We start from the raw sequence: 24,292 nt of genomic DNA on the forward strand, positions 1-24,292 counted from the left end.
ATTTCCTCACCAGGAGGCCTCGGGTTTAACATTTAAATGTGACGTGTTGCCGTTCTGTGTGAAGGTAAATGTTGGCTGGGAAATTCAAATGTCTTTGCTGACGCAGAACATATCTCCTGGATCAGCCATTGTAAGCCTGCTATTGTGTATCTGAGAGTGACTGACTAAGTCTGTGGCATATGTGCGGGTGCATGCTCGTCTCGGTGTGTGTACATAGTAAATCAATGTGTGTGTGAGTGTGTGTGTGTTTGCACGTTTTGCATGTCAGCAGCTTATAGATAGATGTGAATGCAAGTGCATATATGAATGCATGCTGTCTGATGGTGTGTCCCTGCAACTGTACTCTATGTGTGTGTTTGTGTGTGTGTGTGTGTGTTTGTGTGTGTGTGTGTGTGTGTGTCTCCCCCCTTTTTCTGTCTGTTTGTGTTTGTGTGTGTATGCTCACGGTACATATGTGTACGTGTTTGCGGCTGCCACAGTGGCATCATCACCCGCCCCGACGCTTTGATTGTTTTCTCCGCCGCAGCAGAAATGCACCAATTAATATGCAGAGAGTGAGTGAGACAGAGACACACACACACACACATACACACACACACACTAAACAAAAAAAAAAAACCCAAAAAAACAGCCGTGAGGGAGGGAGACGAGGAGGGAGGTGTGATGGAGGGAGAAGAAGTGAGGGGGGGAAGCAGAAGAGATGGCACAGAGAGGGGGAAAGAATAGGGGAGATGAAATGAAAGATGAGGGAAAGTGTGTGTGTGCGAGAGAGAGAGAGGGAGAGAGAGATGGAGTGAGATAAGGGGCGAGGGTAGGAGGGGAGGGCGTAGATGGAGGGGCTGAAATCTGATAGATGTTTGAGTAAAAACAAGAGAAGGAGAGAAAGAAAAGAGTGAGGGATGAGGCTGAGGTGAAGAGGAGGAGAAGAAAGAGAAGGAGGGAGAAGGAGGAGGAGGAGAGGGGGATCAATATGTACATATTCAGTGAGATATGGTGGGAAATCAATTGAGAGGAGGGGAGGAGGAATTGATTCGGGGAGGAGGGGAGGGAGAGGTGGAGATGTGGGGGTCACAGGGAAGGAGGGAGGGAGAGAGGGATGGAGGGAGGAAGGAGACGGCGGAGGAGGAGGAGGAGGAGTGCAGAGGTGGAGTGATATGTGGCTACGGCTGCTGTCCTTTTTGTCGCAGTGTCAGGGTATTGATACTGTAATACACTCCCACCCCCCGACACACACACACACACACGCACACATGCACACACCATCACCCCCCACCACCCCTCACACCCCCATCACAATGCTGCCGTGACAACGGCTGTCGCGGCGACGCCTACTGGCACAATGCAGCCACAATACTGAGGGCACTGAAGCATCACACACACACACACATAGTCAGAGAGAGAGAGAGACGGAGAGAGCAGAGCAGGCCAGAGAGAAAGAAGAAAAAAAAAGAGAAGGAGGGAATGAAAGAAAAAAAAAGGGGGAGGAGAAATATAAGGAGGGAGAGGTGGAGATTAAGAGGGAGGGAGGAAGATGGATGGATAGAGAGAGATGGAGATGGAGAGGAAAGAGGGAGGGGAAGGGGACGTGGATTGATGGAGAGACAGGAGCGAGGGAGGAAGGGAAGGAAGGAAGGAGAGAGGGAGGGAGGAGAGAGGGAGGGAGGTAGAGGAGGAGGAGGAGGAGATATGGTGGGATAATATTACATGTGTAAAACGCTGGAGGGTGTGTGCCCATAGAAACATGTTTAATGGCTTTTATGATTGCAGGGAAGGTGTGTGTGTTTGTGTGTGTGTGTGTGTGTGTGTGTGTGTGTGTGTGTGTGTGTGTGTGTGTGTTTTACGACAGAGTGATGTATGCTCTGCATGTGTGCAAACAACCAGGTGTTTATGTGAATCCATGTTGGATATCAAATACTATATGATGATCCACATGTATTTATATTTATACTGTACACACCTGAGTCTAGACAGTGTGTGTGTGTGTGTGTGTGTGTGTGTGTGTGTGTGTGTGTGTGTGTGTGTGTGTGTGTGTGTGTGTGTGTGTGTGTGTGTGTGTGTGTGTGTGTGGTATACACACTGTCACACATGAGTGCACCTGTATACGATTATTGTGCTGGAATTTGAGGATATACATCATCAATAATCATGATTTAAATCAATTTTACGTCGTTATTTTTTCTATTTTACTTAAATAATATAATATAATGTGGGTTTTGCTTCTGAAAAAAGCTTTTTTTTAATGTTAAATAAAGTGGCGGAGGAAAAAAAAAAAGCGTATTGATGAATCTGATATAACGCAATTGCAATGAAATTCACAGAAATCTCGCGTAAAAAAAAGCTGATAACCAGCGTTTGCGGACTTGTTATAAAGGTCATTATGGTGGTGGGGGTTGTTTTTTTTTTTTTTTTTAAACGTGTTACATCTTTGGTGTCAAACTTGGATTTGAAAAGCTTAGAAAATAGAATAAAAGAAGAAAAAAAAAACACAAATACAAACACACACAGTCTGTGGCAGCTCTGACCTCCGTTTGCTAAAATGTCTGCGCCGGCATATTACTGTATCTCCCCCCAACATGCACTCTCATTTACAAAAGAAACGCTTGGCTGGCTGCCTATAAGTCAGTTTATCCGCGTGAGATGACCAACGTCCCTCTTTTTCTTTCTCTCTTTTTTTTTCCTCCCCCCCTCCTTCCTTCCCTCCCTCCCTCCTTCCCTCACACTATCTCATACAGTGTGTGTGTGTGTATGATCTATAGTTCCCTGCCTCCCTCCTTCCATCACCCCCCTCCCCTTCTCTCTCTCTCCCCTCCTTTCCCCTCCCTCACCCTAACCCTTCTTAATATGATGTAAAAAGCTAATCGCATGCAAATGTCTGTTGTCCCGGTAACCGGGCCTGAAAAATCCCTTTGATGTTTCCCCCGACTCATTCTCTTCACGTTCTCTTTGTTCGCCACAGTCTCGCTGCTTTGTCAACATCCCCCCTTTTACCCCGCTCGCTCTCTCTCCTTCATCCATTCTGCAGCTCTCTCGGCCCCTCTCTTAGTTCTCTCCATTAGAAAAAAAAAAAAAGTTCTAACTCTACTTTGTGTCTCCCTCTTTCTATAAGCCCCCCTCTCTATTCTTCTTCTTTTTTTTCTCTCCTCCTCCTCCTCCTCCTCTCCCCCTCGTGCTCCTGCTCTCCCCTTGACTGTGCCTCTCTGTCTGTCTGCCCCTTCGCCCTCGCTCATTTCCCATCATTCCCACCTACTGTCTCCTGTCCTTCTCCTCTGTCGCTCCCTCGCTCTCTCCCTTCAGTTCTGCCCCTTCCTGTTGCCCCCCCCCCCCCCCTTCCCTCCCTCCCTCTCTTGCCCACCCTTTATCTCTCATTCCTCTCTCCATGTCCCTCACATGCACAGATGGACACACACACTCATGCTCTCAAACTGCCCTCCCCTTCTTTAGAGAATTTGATCCCTGGAACTATTTGATATGGCGCTGCACTGTAGTTATCTAATCATTTGAGGGTTTTCTTTTTTTTTTTTGTGAGGCCTGGTGGAGGCAGCAGCAGCAGCAGCAGCAGCAGCGGAGGCAGCGGCAGCAGCAGCACAGCTGGCTTTCAGAGACGAGACCCCACTCATTACACCCTGTTTCGAGGTTACGAGGTTGCGAGGCCTCGTTTTTTTGAGGTTAGACCTGCTACATGGTTTCGAGCGCAACCTTTAACCTACCGGCTTCGTAAATCTTACAGACACAAGAGATTTGGAGCTTCCATCCAGTTTTAATTCAACACAGAACAGTAGAAAAAAACCAAAAAAAATGTCAAATTATCAAGTAAGCATAACATGCATTTCCAAACAGTCCTTCAAAAAAAGAAATTGTAAACATCAGGCGGAGTGTGTCGTAGTAGAAAAAGTAGCAGGCGGAAAAGTTCCTATACATTAATACTGCCTTCTTTCCGCGGTGTACAAAAGTGAAGGGATTCTGCATATGACAATCTATACCGCAGTAAGAATGAAAGATGGTGTTCATTACATTGCTTCCAATATAACGCAATGTACCAAACAGCTAAAGGCTATGAAGTATACGGGGAGGGTTTTTTTTTTCTTCCCAAGCCAACAAATTACATATTGATTCAGAAACGGCTCAATAGCCATTTGCAATTTCTGAATTTGGATGCAGATATGAAACGTGCTAAATCTGATAACGCCGACAAAAACGGCCACCGCTGTCTGCAGACACAGGCGTGACCCCCCCCCCCACACACACACACACACACACACACCCCTCCTCCACCCAACACACACACGCACTCCTCCCCATCACTCGCTACCTGATGGTTTCATATTGTACCTTAAGCATGATACTATTTGATAAACCCACTGCACAATCAAAACAAGTGAGTGGATGTTGATTGGTTTTACCGGCTCCATCCTTGCTGGCAATGAAATATGAATTTACATCACTGTGTGAAGTATGCATCGAAATATAAAATAACAGGATCCAGGTAACGCTGTGCATTATTAAGTACATATCCAGCGCTGTTTGTGTGTACATAGGAGTTTTCAGTTTTTGAAGGATCTGAACAACAGTGTCACATGTTTTTCTATTAATGGACCCATTAGTAAGTTTGGCAGAGTGATTCAGTCGCTGTTCTACAGAAGTTATTTTTATCTTTTGTTCCATTCGTTTTGAGACACGATATTCAAAAGGAATGCTTCCACGTCGTGTTTGCTCATTTTCCTGTCAAGAGTTAGATAAGTAGACTGATACCATTCTCCCGCCTCAGGACAACATGAATACTACAGGCAACAGGCAGTTGGCTTAGCTGAGTTTAGCTTAGCGCTACAAGTGGGAAACAGCAGTATAACTGTCTGAACTTACCAAAGTTTAACTCCAAAGTTTACTGGTGAACACATCTTTCGTTCACTAGACTGTGTCGTGTTAAAATGAAACACTGTGGTTTTACCATTGCTTCTGGTGTTTATGCTAATTTAAGTTTATGAGATAGCTGTACTTTTGCACCAGAGACTTTAGTTTTGGCATTACATAGCTATGGATTAAAGCGTACTTCCTAAAATTTCAAAGTTGCAAAGGCAGAAACAAATTAATCCAAATGACATATTAGAGCCTTTATTTATTAATTTTTTAAAACGTTTTTTCAAGCGAACAGCAGATGCCGTAAACATTAGCCAATACCCTTATCGTTTGTACGGATTGATCAAACAAGATATGTTTTAATTGGTGAGATTTAGTCGATGGCAGGTTTTTTGTGACCTTCTCGTGAAGCCAGGCTTGCGGTTTCCCTCTGCTTCCAGTCTTTGTGCCAAGCTAAGCTTAGCTAACCTGCTGTTTCCTCTAGCCAAACAGTCAAAGGAATGGTATTAATCTTTTACTCTCACCCTGCATTAGCTTATAAAGTCTTTAAAGTTTTAGCAGTAAAGCAGTCTACTCTACTTTTGGGGTTTTTATATGAAGTCATATTTGATTCAATTCCAGTCAGATGTAGTTCATCTATTTTGGCTGCAAGCACAAAACCAGTAAAACCAGAGTATATAGCACATCGAGACCCACATGTCTCCATTATATGGAGAGCGCCTTCCAATCGGGAAAGCTTAGACTACATGTAACGACAATACTTCTTTGTACACAAAGCAACATTGCACATACACCCATTTTATACTTTGGAATATAGAGTATGGCATCTTCTATTAAAAGGTATGACGTTAAATTCATTATCAGTTCTCATCGGTACACTGAGGAACAGTTTAAGGCACCATGTTTGCTAACATAAGTTACACTTTAGAGAAGACTAAATACAATGTCGCCTTCAGATCTGTTAATAAAAACAATACCATTAGCTTAACAGGACGTATAGCAGTAAGATATGATACCGTTAGATGTTTCCATTCATCATCATCAAGGCAATGCTCACTGTACGTGTTGAGATGCAACCTTGCCTGTCGTTGATTTAGCCACTGTGCCAGGCTCTAAAATGGCCACAGTGAGTATGTGTGAGCATGTGAATGTGAACAGTGCTCCACTGTCTCATAACAATAAGAATGACTGCATGTGTTGAGGGACACTGTGTGTGTCTGTATTTGTGTGTGTGTGTGTGTGCTCACACCACCCCTGCCTCATTTACATAGATGCAATCACACCTAGCCTATGCCACGCATTTTTACACAGGCAGGGAGAGAGAGAAAGTCTACAGTAGTCCATTCAGCGTTGTGAAAATGACAAAGTACATAATACATTCCAAATCTGCAATCCTACGGTGGATTTACGCCCTGCATATTACTTCCTGTTTATTATCAGATGCTGGAGCATGTGATGCGTACAGTCAGCCAGCCAGGCAGTCAGTGGTTCAGACCAAGTGGTTTGGCCTAGTGGGGAGCTGCGGGGCAGACAATGGCCGCACTGTGTGGCTGAAGGGCCTTTGGTGTCAATGACTCTGCCAGCAACTGAGACTGGCAGATCCAAAATGGCGGAGTGCAGAGAGCCCTGCTGGTGCTTGTCATGCTTTTAAACAGGGCAGTTTTGATCCTTTTTGGACACAGCTTTTCTTTCTCGGGGGGCTTCGTATCAGAGCTGGGAGGTTTAAAAACGGGAGAAGGCAAAGCAGAGCAGAGCAGAGCAGCGCTGCTCCAGCTAATCTGCTGGCATTTTATTTGTTTTAAGGGGGTGAAGAGGGGGAAGGAGAGCAAGCATGTGGGAGAAGTTCAAATAGAGTCCGAGAGTCTCTCTCTCTCTTTTTTTTTTTTTGTCTTCTTGCTCCCAAAGTTCCAGTTCGTCTCGCCCACAGGTGGAGTAGAGATGCTTAAAAAGTCCAGTTTCTGAGGAAAGAGAGGGAGGAAGCAGAAGAGGTTAATACATATTGAAATATTAATATTTCCTGCAAAGTCTACACAAATCCTTCTTTCAGGAGAAATTATTTTTTTAAAAAAAGGAAAAAAGGTGTAAAATCACAAAGTGAGCAACGCAGTGACATGAGCAGCTGACGTGAAGTGAGCAGTAACAGAAAGGAAGGGGGGGGGAGATGAAAGAAACACGGACTTAACAGTAACTTACTCTTATTGTGGTGACAGCTACACAGCTGTAGAGGGAGAGTGACTCTGAGGAGGAAGAAAAGAAAACACAGAAACAGTCACATTTCATATTCTGCGCTAAAGTGTGCGTGCGTACCCGATGCTCACGTGCATGCGTGCGCGCGCGTTTGTGTGTGTGCGCGCGTGCACGGCGAGCGGCAATCCTCCCTCTGTTGTTGAATATGTGCATATCGCTGTCTGTGTGTTTGCCCTATCTGTTTTGGCTGCGTGTGTCCGTCTGTCTGTCAATCTGTTCCCAGCGCAGTCTGTTTGCCAATCTGTCATATTCTGTTTGCTAGATAAGGAGATTGAGAGGATGTGTTTGTGTACGTGCATGTGTGCGTGCAAGTGTGTTTGTGTGTGTGTATGTGTGTGTGTGGGCAGAGTAAATTCATTTAAACTCTACCATGGAGATGCAAGTCAGGTATTTGTGTTTACCTACGGCTGAGAAGATGCACACACTCTGACTTCACTTTACCAACATGTAGAAAAAGGAAAAGGTGGGGGGGGAAAAAAGCTTTGGCTGTTTGAAGGACACTTTTTATTTTTAATCACCTCAGTGAAACTGTTTCAGCTCCAGACGCCTGATGACTCCAATCATCTCAGACAGAGGTTACATACAGTGGCAGCTGATGTTTTCACATACAGTACACTAGGCCCCGAACGTACATTTTTAGCCGACACGTGGGGGAAAGTCCTGGGAAACGAGGAGCCTCGGGAGCTGAATCAGTGATGAAAAGTGTCTTTTGTGAAATCCTGTTTTGCAAATCCACGGCAGCTGAAGAACATTTAGGATTAATTTTCTATTTTGCACGGATAACAAAACACTTGAGCGGAAAAAAAAGAAAATATCGCCTCTTATGTATAATGTATAATACATCAGCAGAGAGACAAAGGATTAAAACCAAAATGGGCAAATCCTGCCCGAAAAAGATTTGGGGCTGGAAATCTGGCAAATTACTGCAGATTAGAAAATGACAAATTTCAGGCGTCTGAGACAATGTCTTCAGTTTGAAAACCTTTGTTGCATGCCATCTCTGCTTCCTTTGCCCTCATTTCTCATCTGTGCAGTCCACTACTGTGCAGAAACAAGTGCTTTATTATTATGATTATGATTATTATTAATAAACATAATAATGGACCATTCTTTTGCCCTTAGGTAATAGAAACAGAAAAGAGATTGAAGGGTTTGGTGGTGATGGAGCTGAGGAACATCTAACTGTTCATGTTTAACGACACAATACGATATTATTGCTTTTTGTGCTACGGTTTTTGCGCACATTTCGTGATACGTTGTGGTTTATTTCCTTTTGTCCCAAAGGGAAAACATCTGTTTTATCCAAGTATTCTAGTACCTAAAACTTCAGTTTGTATTTGCACTTTATATAATGCGTCAATGAATCAATGCAAAATTGCCACACAAAATATTGCAATACTCTGCCGTATCAATTTTCTCCCCCAGAACTCAGTTTAAAGTCATCTAACATTACACTAATAGAACTAATCCATTCATCCTGTTAGGGTGTTTTGTGAAATGCAGGTAAAGTTCCCACGTTCTTTAAAAAAAAAAGAGAGAGAGAAAGAAAGATATCTTAACCTTGTGAAAGAGTTTGTGGTTCCAGTGGGAGAGAGAAAGAAAAGCCCAGCTAACCCTCAACTCCTCATCTCACATTCCTCACATTTCAGATCTATATTTAAGCGTGGAGAAGGGTTGGGGAGTTGTTTCTCTATATTCAAACTCGGAGGTGTATTTGTCTGATTGTGTGTGTGTGTGTGTGTGTGTGTGACGTTGGAGGGAAGGCACAGTGAACCCACCTGTGAGTAACCTGTTGATCCAGAGCTTCTCCTGGGGTCCCTCCCAGACGCCGGGGATCCCCCCTCCTTCTGGCTGCCGACAGAGGAGGAGTCTGAGCAGCTACTGTGAACTAAGAGAGAGACACAGAGAGAGAGTAAGTGTGTGTGTGTGTGTGTGAGAGAGAGAGAGTAATGGTTGTGGGTTAACACACACTACCTAGCCGGCTGTAAACACACTTATAAAACAGATTATACTCTTTAAACGTCAGGTAGATGAACGACAAGTCCAAATAATGACACCGTCTTTGCATGATGTAAAGAGCCGTGGATTGTTTTCCACATTTACCCTAAGGCAGTGCATCTATTTACTTTCCCTAATGTAAAAAAAAAAAAACATCCAGTTGTAATGTTTTCCTGGAATTAAAAATGGAGGCCCGAGCAGCCATCGGGGGGAAGACAAAGGGAGAGGAGTCAGAGTGAGAAGGCATTTTTCTCATCCTGTTCAATGAATTTCTAACACCGTGCTCCGTCCCAGAGGACAATTCATGCATTGAAATCCTGAGCTGCTGCACTCAATGAGACACCTGGTGAGCAGTATGTGCATTACACTCAGCTATGCATGGGAAATCACCGTGGCTCTGAGGGCAAGCACGGGCCTTTGGAGACTTGGGTGGTGTTTTAAATTGAGTGCTTTTTATTTCAATCGCTCATATTTTAACCCCGTGGTCTGATCCCTCGTCTCTGATCTAATTTATACGGTCATAGCCTATACTATCAGTCTGCTCTGTGACAGAGATCATAACTTTTTCTCCAACCTGCCTCTGATGGTTTTTTTTTTTTTTTTTTTTTATCAAGTTGAGTCATTTTCTGCATTTTTTTCCGGCAGGATAATGTCTTCGCTCCGAGTGTTCCGACAGGGAACTGTTTGAACCTGTTGCTGATTATATGTGTAGGTGGAGAGAGAGAGAGAGAGACAGGGAGCGCTAATGTTGCTGATAGCATTAAGTAAAAGCAAGATAATGACAGTCTCTTGCTCTCTTTTCTTTGGTTGCTTGTTCCTCATGGACTTTAATGTAATTGAGTGTGTTCTCTCATTTCATGTTGCTGCCCGACAACATATCTCTGCCCCCGACATTAAACATGAACTGAACTTTATTTAATGAGGAGATAGATAGATAGATAGAGAGATAGAGAGATAGATACATATAGAGATAGATAGATATAGAGATAGATAGATAGATAGATAGATAGATAGATAGATAGATAGATAGATAGATAGATAGATAGATAGATAGATAGATAGTTAGTTAGATAGATATGTATTTATTTATTTATTTATTTATTTATAATACCATATTATTTACTTTGTAATATTGACGTTTAATTACATGAATGACAAACTTGCAGGAATTATCACGTTTTAGCTTGTTTCAGTTAATTGTTTAGGTTTTACCTACTACTATCCCATTTTGACACCAAACGGCTAATCAATTGATATAGCGTGATGGATATTTTCTAATACCAATATCTAATATATGGTAAAAGCTAAAAAGTCAAAGCTATAAAGCCTTATCACATGAAAAACAAAAACTTCAAACAACAAATTCACCTCAGTTGCATGCTGCTCAGATTAATATCATTAAGTTTTATCATCTCGGTTCAGTTGAGAGCCGTCACAGGATTAAGATAAATAAAATAAATCTGCGTCGGCTGTTTAAACATCACAGCAGAGTCCCAGTGATCTTTACTTGTGGATTCAGTAGAAGAGCCCAGATAAAGCCACAGTTAAACTGAGACATGGGAGTGAAGGTTGTGATGGGATTTGATGGTGGCACAAGTAAAATGTGTTTCCATAGTCAGGCTTCTTGACTGCGCTCCATATTCTCTGCAGGCACGTCACAGCTCTTCAGAATTTCTCAGTGTGAGACGAATATCAAAAATTCATAGAGTAGCTCGGGGGCGAAAAAAAAAAAAAAAAAAAAAAAAAAACAGGGGGAAAAAAACAAAAAAAAAACATGTACCACATTATTACCTTGTCACATGGGGAGATACACCCAGGACCCGTTTTGTTTCCTGTCCCTAATCTCAGGGCCACATCGCTCTCAGCTCAGAGAGCACATCTGAACAATCCAGTAATCCAATCTGGTCACATAAAACCCACCGACTTCCTCCCAGCTGAAAAAAGGTTCAGACTTTCTGTACGTGTAAGGAGAGAGCTCTTTTTTTTCCCTCCTCCCAAAACATGACAACAGCAACTATAAGATAAGAAGTTCAATTATGCTAACGATGCATCTCTAAATAGATCAAATGCTTAAATCCTTAAAGAATTTAAACTTTCGAACAGTTTTCCCTTAGAAAAAAAAAAACTTTTCCGTTTCAAATATTTCATGCAAATGCTTTATCTTCTCTTCTCAGTGCCTCTGGTACCTGAGGTGTCCCACACATACTGTAATAGAAGTGCTGCAGCCGTCTCGATCTTACCTCTGTCATTGAGACTGTAGATGGAGTCCAGCTCTGAGTTGGGAGTTCCTGTCGCGTCCAGCAGCAGCTTACTGGAAATTCCCATGCAGAGTGACTCCTTCAAACACAACTCTGGGAGAGGAGACAGGAGAAATCATCCCAAAAAAATGTTTTAGGTTGTTTGTTTTCAGAGTTTTGAGGCAATACAGTAAGACAGGTCATCAGAGGGTGATGAAAACACTGTTTGTTTATTGTCTGGGCGGGTGAGAACAGCACCATTCGAGCTCTAGGTAACTGCTGCCAAAAAAAAATGTGACGGTTTTCATTTTTGATGCCAGCCGCGGTGCATCTTGTCCTGGGTGATACTGTAATCTAAGCCAGCTACAGGAAGCGACACTGAGATGCAGCGTTTTATGGCTATGACATGCGATAGCCAGCAGCTCTTTGTGCAGAGGAAATCTGGGCATAAATAAATGAACAAAAATCAAACGGCAGACTGGACTGATGCTGATATCTTTTATCTGTCCTGCACTCATAGGACAGTTAAACCACTGACTGTGGTTAGGCCGCATACCAATGGTGAGATTCAGGCTGAAAGCTGGAAAAAGTGTCCTTTACTGTAAACTTCCTGCTTAACAACCGGTGCAAAAAAAATTAGGTGACAACTTTGTTATTACTTTCGCTGCACATGACTTCCTTAAAGGTCCATATTTTACGCTTTCATGTGTTTTATTTTGAAGAGTCTTTGAAGATACATTTGCAGTTTTACGAACCAAAAAATAGCTTCTCCCTGGAGCTCTAGTGACAACAGGTCCATGTCAGCCAATCAGAAGAGAGGAGGCTGAGATGCTTTCTTCTGATTGGCTGCCTGTTTTCCAAGTGATGGAATTAAAAATGTAGATTTCAGGTTAAAACACTCAGAGAAACCAAATCCTGCAAACTGTTGAATGATGGGTCCAGGTGGTGGGCGGGGCTTAGGGTGACTGCTTTGTTGTGACATCACAAAGTGACAGGAAGTCCTGACGGCTGTTTTTTTTTAAGGCTCAGTTTCTGAATACAGGCTGTGTGCATTTCTCTGTGGACTGAGGCTTTGATACTTTCACAGTATTAATATAGAACCTAGAGCTGCTTTATAATCACACTACACATGGACATCTACCTTTATACTGTATGGAGTTTTAATACAAACATCTACCTTTATACTGTATGGAGCTTTAATACAAACATCTACCTTTATACCGTATGGAGCTTTAATACAAACATCTACCTTTATACTGTATGGAGCTTTAATACAAACATCTACCTTTATACTGTATGGAGCTTTAATACAAACATCTACCTTTATACTGTATGGAGCTTTAACACAAACATACCTTTATACCGTATGGAGCTTTAATACAAACATCTACCTTTATACTGTATGGAGCTTTAATACAAACATCTACCTTTATACTGTATGGAGCTTTAACACAAACATCTACCTTTATACCGTATGGAGCTTTAATACAAACATCTACCTTTATACCGGATGGAGCTTTAACACAAACATCTACCTTTATACTGTATGGAGCTTTAACACAAACATCTACCTTTATACTGTATGGAGCTTTAACACAAACATCTACCTTTATACTGTATGGAGTTTTAATATAATCGTCTACCTTTAAACTGTATGGAGCTTTTAAAGAGTAGGTTTAGTTCATAATTAAAATCAATATAGAAGATCTCCTTCTCTGTGCCTATATTACCCACAATGCAACCCAAAGGGCAGCAGTTCACTGGGGAAATTTAGGTGTGTTACTGTATATTACAGTAGTGGCTGCTATCACTTATGCCTGATAGTGTGTAGTTGTCGAGGTCGTCCACTCATCACAAAGACAGTGGCTCGATTCCCGGCTTCACCAGTCTACATGCTGGAGTGTCCTTGGGCAAGAAATTGAACTGCACACAACTACCCTTGATGTTTTGTTTGAATGTGAGTGAGTGAGTGTGTGTGTGTGTGGTATAAAAGTGTTTTTTTCCCCTCTGTGTTAGTATGGCGTGTAGTGTAAAGCTCTCTGAGTGACAGGGCCAGTAAAAGCGCTATATAAGTGCAGTCCATTTACCATTCATGTCGCTTATTTATCAGACTCTCAGCAGCTTCCTCCTCTTCTAATCTGTCCACACTCCCTCTGTAATCTCTGCTACACTACCGCTCATCTGGAGCATGGTTCTTTTAAGAGGAAGGCTGAAGTTGAGGGTCCTGGGGGTGAGGGGGGGGGGTCATGGGTCACACCCTACCTGTGTTGTTGATGGCGTGTGTCCACAGCAGATGGGCGATGTCATGGGTCCAGACCTGCCTGCCCTCCCTGTCGTGCGCCTGCAGCGTGATGCAGTCTTTGGTCCGCGGCGCCTGGCGGACCCAGAGTTCAAACTTGAGTCCGTCCTCGCCGACGCTCTGAGTCAGACCCATCTCGCCCGTCTGCGCGAAGGGAACGCGGAGGTGTTAGTTAGAGTCAACGAATCGATCAACAGGAGGAGAGGGAATGGAAGGAAACAAGGTGATAAAACACGATTGAAAGAGAGAGAGAGAATGAGTTACCAGAGCAGATTGTGTGATGTGGTGTGTATGTATTAGTGTGTGTGTGTCCCGTGCACCTTGATGCTGTGTTTGTAGCTGTAGGCGATGCGTCCCGGGCTGGGGCTCTTCTGCTTGGTGAAGATGACGACGTGCTGGTAGAGGAACACGTTCCTCACGCCTGCACGTTTCCTCCGGGCTCCTCCGCACACCGTCAGTGCGCCCTGCCGCACCAGCTCGCCGCGCTCCGCCACCGGGATCTGACATCACACACACACACACGCACACGCACACACATAGACACATTAGGATTCGCTCATCTTGGCCCTAGGCCCAGGCTTGGGGCCTTCATTGGCATTTCTATCTTAATTTCTATCTTAAGAGGCCATTTAGCCTTGAACCGAGTTAAAACCTTGTTTTCTTTGGCAGCGGATTGAAGCAATTTAACTTGTTTCAAATAAGTTGTTGTGGATTCATTAATTACATCGAAGCAAATAACAATACCTTGAAAATGAAGCGGATTATAATGAAAAACAAAACAACAGCAGGTAAAATATTCTAAGAAAAAAAAAACACATTTTAAAGGGTTAGTACGTAAAATATCAGACATTTTATTATCTTTTACAAGGTCGCTGAGATTTTTTATCACCTGTCATGAGCTACAATGTTTTTATTTTTTTGACTTTTTTTGTTGTTTTCGGTTCAGTCTGGATTTGCGAGACATTTAAACTCACAAAGACTGAAAAGCTTTATTCTCAGTTCAATAAAAGAAAGGACAAAGGAGCATTATTATGACGGTGCCTCGCGTGGTGACATATTCCCTCTTCACAAGGATGCTTCTTTCTGCTGGATCTTCGCTCTAATTGGTCGGCTGACTCATGCCTTTTGTAAAAAAAAAAAAAAAGAAAAAAGAAAAACGTGGCTTTATTGTTCATGTCAATTACAGGGTAAAAGACTTTGCGGCGCTGCTGCCGTTGCGGCTTCCTACAGAGGCGGAGAAGGGTTGATAAAAGTCAAACGTTATGTAATGCTCCTGAAGGACTTAATGCTAGACGTGAAAACCAAACAGCAAACAGGTCAACAAACGTTTGCTCCAGAGGAGAAGAAGACGGGGGAAAAAAAAACAACAACCTCCGACAATAAAATTAAAAAGGCCGATAATTTACCAGCGAGTGGTGACACGGGACTTTATTTTTAAACCTCTAGAGATGTGTGGGTCACGATATAAGTGATGCTTCACACACATTATGAACACCCACATCCACACCCACCCATACACACACACATAACACACACACACACCTGCACTTACAGGCGTTTTACTTGGAGAGCTGTTGCAGCGTGATTTGAAGTAGCTCAATAGTGTTTGTGCTGCCGTAATCTCTCCCCTCACTCGCAAGGGGGAGGAGAAGATAGTGTGTGTGTGTGTGTGTGTGTTGTTGTGAGTGTGTGTGGGAGTTGAACATTTGTCTGTCACGACCAGCTCTGAATGATACTGCTGTGTCAGAGGAGCACAATATGGGGCAAGTAGATACCATGTTCTCTAACGTTTTCTTTTTTTTTAAATAGAGGGTATAGAGGGTATTATTTTTTTTATTTCGTGGTACCAAAGTGTTTTATTCCTTGCGGTCTGTCTCAGAAAACGCCACCTTTCCTCCCACTTCTTTTGTCCTTTATCCGCCACTCTCCTCCTCCATCTGTGATCTGAGCAGGATAAAAGAAAACTCTCGCTGTTTTTTAGTTCAAATCAAAGACAGATGCAAAGCAGCTGTTTATTAAGTTGTGGTATTTTCACCTGGATCTTATGTCGTGTCCCAAACTGAAAAATGTTGTAAGGATTAAAACTTGAAATATCTGATTTTGATTATGTTATTTGGAAAAATTTAGAGGAAATGTAAATAAGTTTTTGATTATGCGCTTTATATCTTTATTTAAAGGGATAGTTCACCCAAAATTCAAATTGCACTCATTATCTACTCACCCTCATGTCGACTACATACGAGCAGCATGGAGGTATTTGGATGTTTTTTGGTGTGTCTTTTTGTTACGAAGAAAAGTTGTATCCATTTGCGACCGTTATATTGACATGCACTGCTACGCCGAGACCCCCTGTAACTCAGAGAAGCCACGGATAACTCTGAAACTTCTCCCAGCCCTTAGTCGACATGAGGGTGAGTAGATAATGAGTGCAATTTGAATTTTGGGTGAACTATCCCTTTAAAGAATTTAAAACTTGGTTAAACTGAAGTCGACATTTTTTCTCCATGTAAAATAAATACCGTCACACTGTTAAAACCTGTAAATAATGAGCCGTAGATAAAAAGCCACAGTGGACACAAAATCCAGTGATTTTGTGTCTTCCTCTGGCCTGACCTCATCATCAAGATGACTTAGTTTTCCTTCCCTCTAAGAAAAGAAAGTGGGACTTGATTCACAGTTGCAGAGTCATAAACTGGGACAGGCGTTCTCACCGGACATCCGGCGATGAGGTCACTGGCCCTGAGGTCCTCGCCGTGCCGCTGGGCGTGTCTGAGGGTGGAGAGGGCGGAGTCGGAGGCGGGGTTCAACCCTCCCAGCTCCTCCAGGGCCTCGCAGTACTGCTCCAGCCGCTGAGTGGGGGCCTGGAGGCAGTGGGGGAAGGACAGGGGGGAGAGGGGGGAGGCTGCCGGGAGTTTGGACTGTGGGAAGACAAAAATAATAGAAACACCTGTTGGTGAAATCCAAAAGCATCACAAACTTCAGGCTCCAAAATAACCCTAAAATGGCAGTACCACACATTGCAACATAAAAGGCAGTTGTGGCAAGATTTATTAACCATCATGCATTGCACAAATAGGGAAACATCTAAAGGAAAGACTTCAAATGTCTCAAGTTCAACATCAGACACACGATGAAGGTGAAGTGACCAGAAACCCAAGTGTTTATGCATTTTTTTTTACTAATTTTCTTAATGTGTATTGTAGAAAAAAAGAGAAATCATCATTATTATGTATATTAGAAATTACATTATTTACCCAAAAATAACCGTTAGTTTGATATTTTACATTTAAATGAAACTCAGACTTCCACAAACCTGTGACTTTATATGATTTACAAATGTTTCTCATTTAGTTCAAGTATGATGACACAATGTTTGTTTTTTTTTTTTTTTTAATTTAACCTTTATTTAACCAGGCAAAAATCATTAAGAACAAGTTCTTATTTGCAATGATGGCCTGACAAAAAGCACAAACTTCTTGAAGGGAGGGGGAGAGAGGGCTGTGAAAAAAAAAAGTTTGTTTTAATCTACCGGTTTTTCAGATCAATTATTGTTTTTTCCATTAAATCTTAAATTGAAAAAAGAACCAAAAACTTCATTTTTACAGTGTAAAAATTGTGCGGGAGCCGCGTAGTGCTGCTGCTCCTGTGCCTGTCGCCGTGACGATCGATCATCGCCACCACCTCAGCTGAGTGTGATCACCGGCGTCATTTAGCCCGAGCACCAGCTTTGCATTCATCACCATCATGATAACCATAAACCATAAACCCAGCCTGCAGCCGTAACCCACAGTGAGCTCAAGCTGTTTTTAAAGCTGCTCTCTGCTGCTGCACCGTGAGCCCACACCGCCCCCCGGTGGCCGCACCTCAGAACTGCTCCTCAGCTCGGTGACACCTCCTTGTACAAAGTCCTCTCAGTAATCTCACGATGCTGTCGATTATATTAGTTTTAGTTAATTGTAGCTTACAAGCTCAAATTACTCTCTCTATAATCCGGCTTTAATTGGCTTTTCTAGTATATATTAAACATATAATTAGCTTTACTGCACACAGCTCATTTTTAATTGCTGCCACTGTTGAGTAAAGCAACTTTAATTGGTTTGTGCTTGTGATGTGTGTGTGTTTTTTCTTTTTTACTCATAATGACGATCTCACACTGTGGTTTAACAGATTCTCTGAAAAAGACAATAACCAAATCTAATTTTTTACCACCATGGGTTTAATATTACGTGTATGGATTGAGGAATGTGCGACCACCAGTGGGAACAATGGGATCTTTTCTCTAATTGAAATTATGTTGTTTTTTTCTGACACTTAAGGAAAAAACTGGTTAAACTGAAGCTGATGTTTTGGAGACTGAGAGGCTTAAAGTTCCTCTCCAGACATATTTTTCAATCATTCCTTACAAATCCTCTGCTATGATTAATATTTAGTTGAACATAGTTTTCCCACATGGCGCATGAATCCCCTTCTGAACTTGTTTTTTTTTTTTTTATGAGACTGTCACTGATTTACTGCAGCTCTAAGGTTGAAAATACAGTCATGTTGTTTCAGGTCTTTTAATTAATGATGAATCTCACCTTAAAGAAGTCGGTGGCCTGTGTGACCAGAGGAGAGTCCAGTTCTGGTTTGGCTCTGATGTAGTGGGAATACTGCAGAAACTGCTCCCGCTGTGTGGAGAACAAATACAAACCTTGTCATTGATGTTTTTACATAGAAAAAAAATCTATATTTTTAATCCATATGTCTTTTTTTTCTGTCTTATTTCCCTCCTGTTGCTGTGCCTTGTTAAAAGTTCAAGTCAAAGCCACAATAATCCGACTAGTGATAAAATCCTCTCATGCACAGGAAGAGATGCATCTTTTTTTTTTCTTTGAAGAAAAGACATATTTAGATTTATTCTTAGATTCTGTTTTCTTGCTCATAAGTAAATGCAAAAACGTTTACTTCATTCATTATTTGTCAGATTCAGATCAATTCAGATTTTTCTTCTTCTTAATGAAGCACAATTAACTCCCTAATGAAGTTAAACTTGTGTCACAGGAAATGGCCTTTCAAAGTAAAACGACATGAGTCTTATTTTTGCTGAATTGTAACAGAAGCATCTGAGGATATACCTGAAGGGCCATGTAATGCTTGAGAGGAAATACATCTTTGTACTGTACAAATATATATGTATATTCCTTTATTATGTATTTTATTTCTCAAATATTGATGGATAAACATCCTCAGGTCAATAAAAAAGAATAAAAAAAGATACACAGGAATAATCTGAGAATGGAAAAACAAGTCAGAAGCAAGAAATCCTGCAAATACTAAAATAATTTAAAGATCAGTATGTAACTCTTGTGATTTGCTTTGCTTTCAGCCTGTAGAGCCGGACTCACGTATTTGCTGAAGCAGTCCTGTTGCAACAAGCTCTGCACGAGAGCGCCCTCCATGGAGGGGAGAAGGTTCTGCGAGTGGAAGGAGCTGAGGCTGGCCCAGCTGGGGAAGAGAGCGTCGGCCTTCCCCCTGATGGAGGCCGGCGTGTCGGAGAGCTCCAGCAGGGGCAGGTACGTCTCCTCCACGCCTCTGAGCACGGCCACGTACTGCCGCTCCGAGCTCAGCATCCTGCACCACAGCAGGTAGAGCTTACTGGGAAAGGAAGAAGAGGGGAGGAGAAAAAAACAAAACAAAACAGAAAACAAACAGGATGAGTGCGTTTGTTTGAACACAAACGTAGGAGTGGAGATATCAGAAAGGGATGGACAGAGATCAAACAGTAAGCGATGATAAAAATGATTTAAGATTGCACGCTGGCTGATAAAATCGCTCTAAGACCGACTTCAGTTGTTGCTTAAATTATCCATAAAAGGATGAATCACGTCTCCCTTTCATCTCAGCTTGGCCTCCTCCTACTGATAATGTCGCTCTTGTTTTGTAGATCTGAGACGAGTCAGACGCTGTAAAAGAGAAAGGAAGGAGAAAAAAGAAGTAAACAAACGACACATAAAACAAACCTCTGAGCCGTTGAGCCGCCTCTGTCCGTGCCCGTCTCCCTCTCCGTCCTCCCCAGCAGCACGTGTTGCCGCGGCGACCCCGTGTGGTCCACCACCTCCTTGCTGCTGACCTCCACTCCTCGGATCAACACCCCTCCTCCTCCTCCTCCTCCTCCTCCTCCTCCTCCTCCTCCTCCTGCAGTGCCCCATCCAGGGATGGCTGCAGCCATGCTGGTGGTGATAACGGGGTCGGCCAACGCCCGCCTCCCCAGCCACGACATGGGGGAGTTGCGGCTCGCCCCGCCCACCGGGGATTCGGCGGGCTTCGGGGTGGCGGCGCCTCTGCGTGGGGCCAGCAGGGCCTGCAGGTCGAAGCTGGGGTGGCGCTTCCTGGGAGGCTTAGGAGGCAGCGGGGCCTCGGTGGGCTGGAAGGAGGCAGACGTGAACATGACATTAGAAACAATGAGGTTTGACTAATATTAGACATTCTTCATTCATACGAGTCCTGAGGGAGATATCGGACCCTCCACCGTCTCCACCCGTCTGCTGCCCAGCGGTTAATATTTCACATTATACTCATTCATATTTTTTTTTCAAAAGCGCTGGGGGAACAAACCTGAACCAAAAAAAGAGCAGCCCCGATCCATTATTAATTAAAAAATACTGATAACGGCAACTTGTATGATCATTTCAAAAATCCTCCTCTCCTTATAAGCGATTTTATTCCTTTTTTGAAGTTGCGCAAAAACAAATCAAAACTGGAATTAATTTTCTTTCTTTTAATCATTTTACACCAAACCAAAAGATCCATATTTCTACTTTGAAATATTCATGGACATGGATACGTATCATGTTCAGTTAGAAAAACAGAGGGCGTCTCTTTGCGAAGGCCAGAGTAAATTTCTTCTGCGAGTCGTCAATATTGATATAATATTCTTTATGTTATGTCATTTTATATCACATGTGGTGCAAGATGTATATTGTGAAAGTCAATAGAGAAACTGCTGAGGACAAAAATAGGAGCAGACAGGAATGTAAATCTTAACATTGTTTAAAATATCATTCAATATCTGATACGACTGTTAAGTATTCCCCTTAATTTCATTACATAGTACAGATCAACATGAAAATGTACTTTTGAAATAATTTGAGTGGAATCAGGGACGTTTGAGATGTCGACCGGAGGCAAAACAGGTTATTTGTTGTGTTTTGTTTTCAGGTTACCAAGACAGTGTTTTTAAAAACTCAGCAAACCTCCTGAGGGAAATTTCCCCATGGCGGTTTTAAAATCTTGATCCTAAATTTGAAGACAAACAAACAAACAATTAAACAGTTGTGCTAACCTGAAGGCGTTCAAATTATTAGACTAATTAATTTCAGATCACGACCAGAGTGAATAACAACTGAGGTACAATGTTGTTGATTGTAAAGTTAAGTTACACTTTCTCCTTGTTATCGGTGTGTGGTTGAAGAAACAGAGAAGAACATTCGACCAAACAGAAATGGAAATCGAACAAAATCCACTCACGCTCTTCTTTGCAGGGTTCAAGAGGTTCTGCAGGAACTTCCCACCTCCAGCTCCTCCTGCTCCTCCTCCTCCTCCGCCCGCTCCCTCCTTTTTATTCCCTCTCTCCTCTCCTATCTTCAGCGTGGAGCAGGTTTGCGGCCTGAACAGCGATGCCAGCGATCCCCAGGACTGCATCCCGCCCTCCCCTCCTCCAGCTCCCAGCCCCCAGTCGCCCTCCCCCTCCGGTCCCATCAGGTCCCACAGGCTGCTCGCCGAGGGCATCTTGGGCCTCCCCTGCCCCTGATTCTGGCTCCTGTCGGACTGTAGGAAGCGGGGCTTGACCTGCGCCACGGTCCTCTGGTAGCGCTCTACGGTCTGCGTCCAGAGGTCCAGGAGCGCCCCGCCGCCGAGCTCTATCGCTAAAGACCGGGCGTCCTGGAAACGTGACGGGGGGATGGGAGGGAGGGAGGCAAGAGGGCAAGTGGAAGAAGAGGAGGAGGTGGAGGAAACTGCATCACACCACTGGGTGGCCTGCGGAGAGAGGAAAGGTGACTCGTACTTGCCCTTTAGGAAGATTTTCAACCACCAGTGTGCATGCGCTCATCGCTTCCTGTGTGTTTAACAGATGTCTTCCTGTCGCTGCATGCCCTACCTCAGTCAGCGTGGACAGCAGCCTCTGTGTGTTGTCCAGCGTGGTCCAGCAGTCGGACAGACAGTGGGACATGTCTCTCAGCTTCTCCCTCACTGGAGGAAGTCGGATCTGGACTTGGCTCAGGCCTGCCCAGTCCAGCTCGCACCAGCCCTCCAGCTCATTGAGCACTGACAGAGTCTCACTGTGCAGCTCCTAAAGGATTCAGGAAGATCCTCTGTCAAGTCTTTGCCCCGGCAAAAAAAAAAAAACCCTCAAGTGTTTATTGTGGAGGCTGCACAAGATAAACTAGGGGAATTCATGACTGGAATAATGGTAACTCGCCAGCATCCAGAAGAATGACACAAATATAGTACTGCACCACAGTGAGCTCCAAAATCTGTTTACATTTTAAACTTTTACTTATAACATGTGTGGCTTACAGGTCCTGCAAAGGCTAATAGGTAGATTCAAAGTCTTTGAGTGGTTTTTAACAGGAACCATTTCTCCCCTGATCTTTGTGGGTCACTCAGACCGGCACAGCTTGACGGCAGCTGTGGCTGACAAAAACAGGACTGGGAGGTTGTTGTTGAGTTTTTTAAAGTCAAAAATCCTTTTGAAAGAAACCGGGGAAATTAATCTAAAGAAACTCTATGACATACTGCACTAATTCACAGATAGTTAGCATAGCAGCTTGTAGCCTACAGCTGTTAGCATAGTGGATACTGGCTAGCGCTAGCACAACTGTTATCATAGCTAGTAGCCTATAGCAGCTAGCACAGTTACCTGTTACCAAAACTATTCTAAAGCCAACATTGCTACACAGCAGCCACTTTAGCCATAAATGGTAATAATTGTTGCAATAGGACTGCTTCAGCAATGGTAATAATAAGAAGGATCCATGCTTAGGAAATGTAGCAAAGAGGATCTATCGTTAATATCTGATCTGTATCTACCTACAATTTACTTATAACTGACATGTTAGCATTAGAGAAAGAATTTGTTTTTTTTGCCTCGTCATTAAAGCCTTTATGTTTGCAAGTTTCATGAGATTATCTAATCTTTAAAATTCTTACTCTGATTGCATAGGTTTTTGCTATTTTAAAGCTTTTGCTTTTTAAAACGTTCATCTTGTGTTGATTTTGGCGACCCCTGTGGACAAAAGCGGTAGTGTTTTGCCAGCATGATACTGCATAAAGTGCCACAAATCGTTTTGTCTAGTGGACTGACCCAACCACTGCCTCCCGAAGGTATTGAGTTACACTATTAAGAAATAGCTTATCTTTCCACCCATGGCCTCATTTGCTGTTGTAGGTCACATAGAGACATCAACAGAAATGAGAGACTTTCGCATTTCCAGTTAAAAGTTATTTTTAGTTGCTAAAGTTTAAGGTAACCGCGGAGTCAAATGGTCTCCATGTCTTGATTGTTCTTGATGCTAAACATTATAGCCTACTAATTTTGTCATGATACAGTAGTCAATTCTGGGAGTTTTTAACTGATACTCTTGCGAGAAATGAAGAGTGACACATAGGCCACTCACATTTGCTGTTTCCCTGAAGGTCTTGAACTTCTGTTGCTTGAGGGAGAGTCTGCTGAGGGACAGAGGAGGGTCCTTGTAATCGTCCAGCTGTGACTGGACTTGCTCAATCTCCTTATCACACTGTGAAATAAAGCCACAGAGGGAGAGAGGAGGGTGAGTACACGGCAGACACACCGAGTCATGAGGTTAAGGGAGTATTATATACGAAGCAAGAAATAGAAATTTAAATATCTAAGGTTATGGTCATCTCTTTCCCTCCTCACTCCTCACCTTTTCCAGTCTGTGCACCAGCCCCGCCAGTCGTCCCAGAGCTTCCAGGTCGCGACCTCTCTGGTTGGACTCTCGGACAAGCTTATGGAGGGCGTCATCCACGCTGTCGTAGAGTTTGGAGGTCGCGGCAAGAGCGGCCCTGACATTACAAAACAAAACAAAAGAAAGCCAGAATTTACCAGGCTGTCACCGAAGAACAAGGGAGAAATGTTCCTTTTTGTTTGATTTATTTTTTAAATTCAAGATGTCAGACAGATCACTGCTAGGAAAGATGTGATTATGGAAAAAAACAAAAACTCCTGTAGACCAACTGTCAGGCTAAAGGAATCAAATCAGCACTGAGCCTGTGCTTGTCTTTGGCCTCATTCTTGTACAGACTGAGCCAAAACTCATTACTGGAGAGGAACAGCTACAAATACATCAGTCTTCAGATCATCTTTAAGCTGCAGTCGGGCGCAAACAAACAAGCTACATCGCTCTGTCCTCTGTTTGATGTTCATCTTTTCTGCTTTCCGTTTTTTTTTTTACTGGCTAAAAACAAACAACTTTGTTTTCATGATGAGGAATATTTTTAACCTATAGCTCCATCTTGACAAAATAATCCTTCAATCAAACACAAAAGGCTTTTGTGCAGAGAGAGAGAGAGGACCTGCACATCCCTCCCCTGCCCCCTGGAGACCACGCTGCTTGTGCACGGCGGTTTTCGGCATATTTGCCTAATTACTTGTTGT

General features: G+C 43.1%; 1 protein-coding gene across 1 annotated transcript in view; it reads right to left on the reverse strand.

Moving 5' to 3' along the window:
* Window positions 1-4,286: 4,286 nt before the first annotated feature.
* The window catches only part of arhgef40 (Rho guanine nucleotide exchange factor (GEF) 40), a gene marked incomplete at its 5' end in the record, with an annotated part of 30,090 nt that continues 10,084 nt past the window's right edge, over window positions 4,287-24,292 (reverse strand). The window contains 14 exons of the mRNA XM_083993516.1: window positions 4,287-6,812; window positions 7,048-7,091; window positions 8,880-8,989; window positions 11,340-11,450; window positions 13,599-13,779; window positions 13,956-14,135; window positions 16,347-16,553; window positions 18,213-18,302; window positions 19,020-19,269; window positions 19,635-20,038; window positions 21,142-21,651; window positions 21,773-21,964; window positions 23,292-23,411; window positions 23,562-23,700. Coding sequence (XP_083849642.1) covers window positions 7,065-7,091; window positions 8,880-8,989; window positions 11,340-11,450; window positions 13,599-13,779; window positions 13,956-14,135; window positions 16,347-16,553; window positions 18,213-18,302; window positions 19,020-19,269; window positions 19,635-20,038; window positions 21,142-21,651; window positions 21,773-21,964; window positions 23,292-23,411; window positions 23,562-23,700 — 2,521 coding nt within the window. The 3' untranslated portion in view covers window positions 4,287-6,812; window positions 7,048-7,064. The remainder of the gene's footprint in view (window positions 6,813-7,047; window positions 7,092-8,879; window positions 8,990-11,339; window positions 11,451-13,598; window positions 13,780-13,955; window positions 14,136-16,346; window positions 16,554-18,212; window positions 18,303-19,019; window positions 19,270-19,634; window positions 20,039-21,141; window positions 21,652-21,772; window positions 21,965-23,291; window positions 23,412-23,561; window positions 23,701-24,292) is intronic.

This window comes from Trachurus trachurus (assembly GCF_905171665.1).
Source record: "Trachurus trachurus genome assembly, chromosome: 18".
NCBI lineage: Eukaryota > Metazoa > Chordata > Actinopteri > Carangiformes > Carangidae > Trachurus > Trachurus trachurus.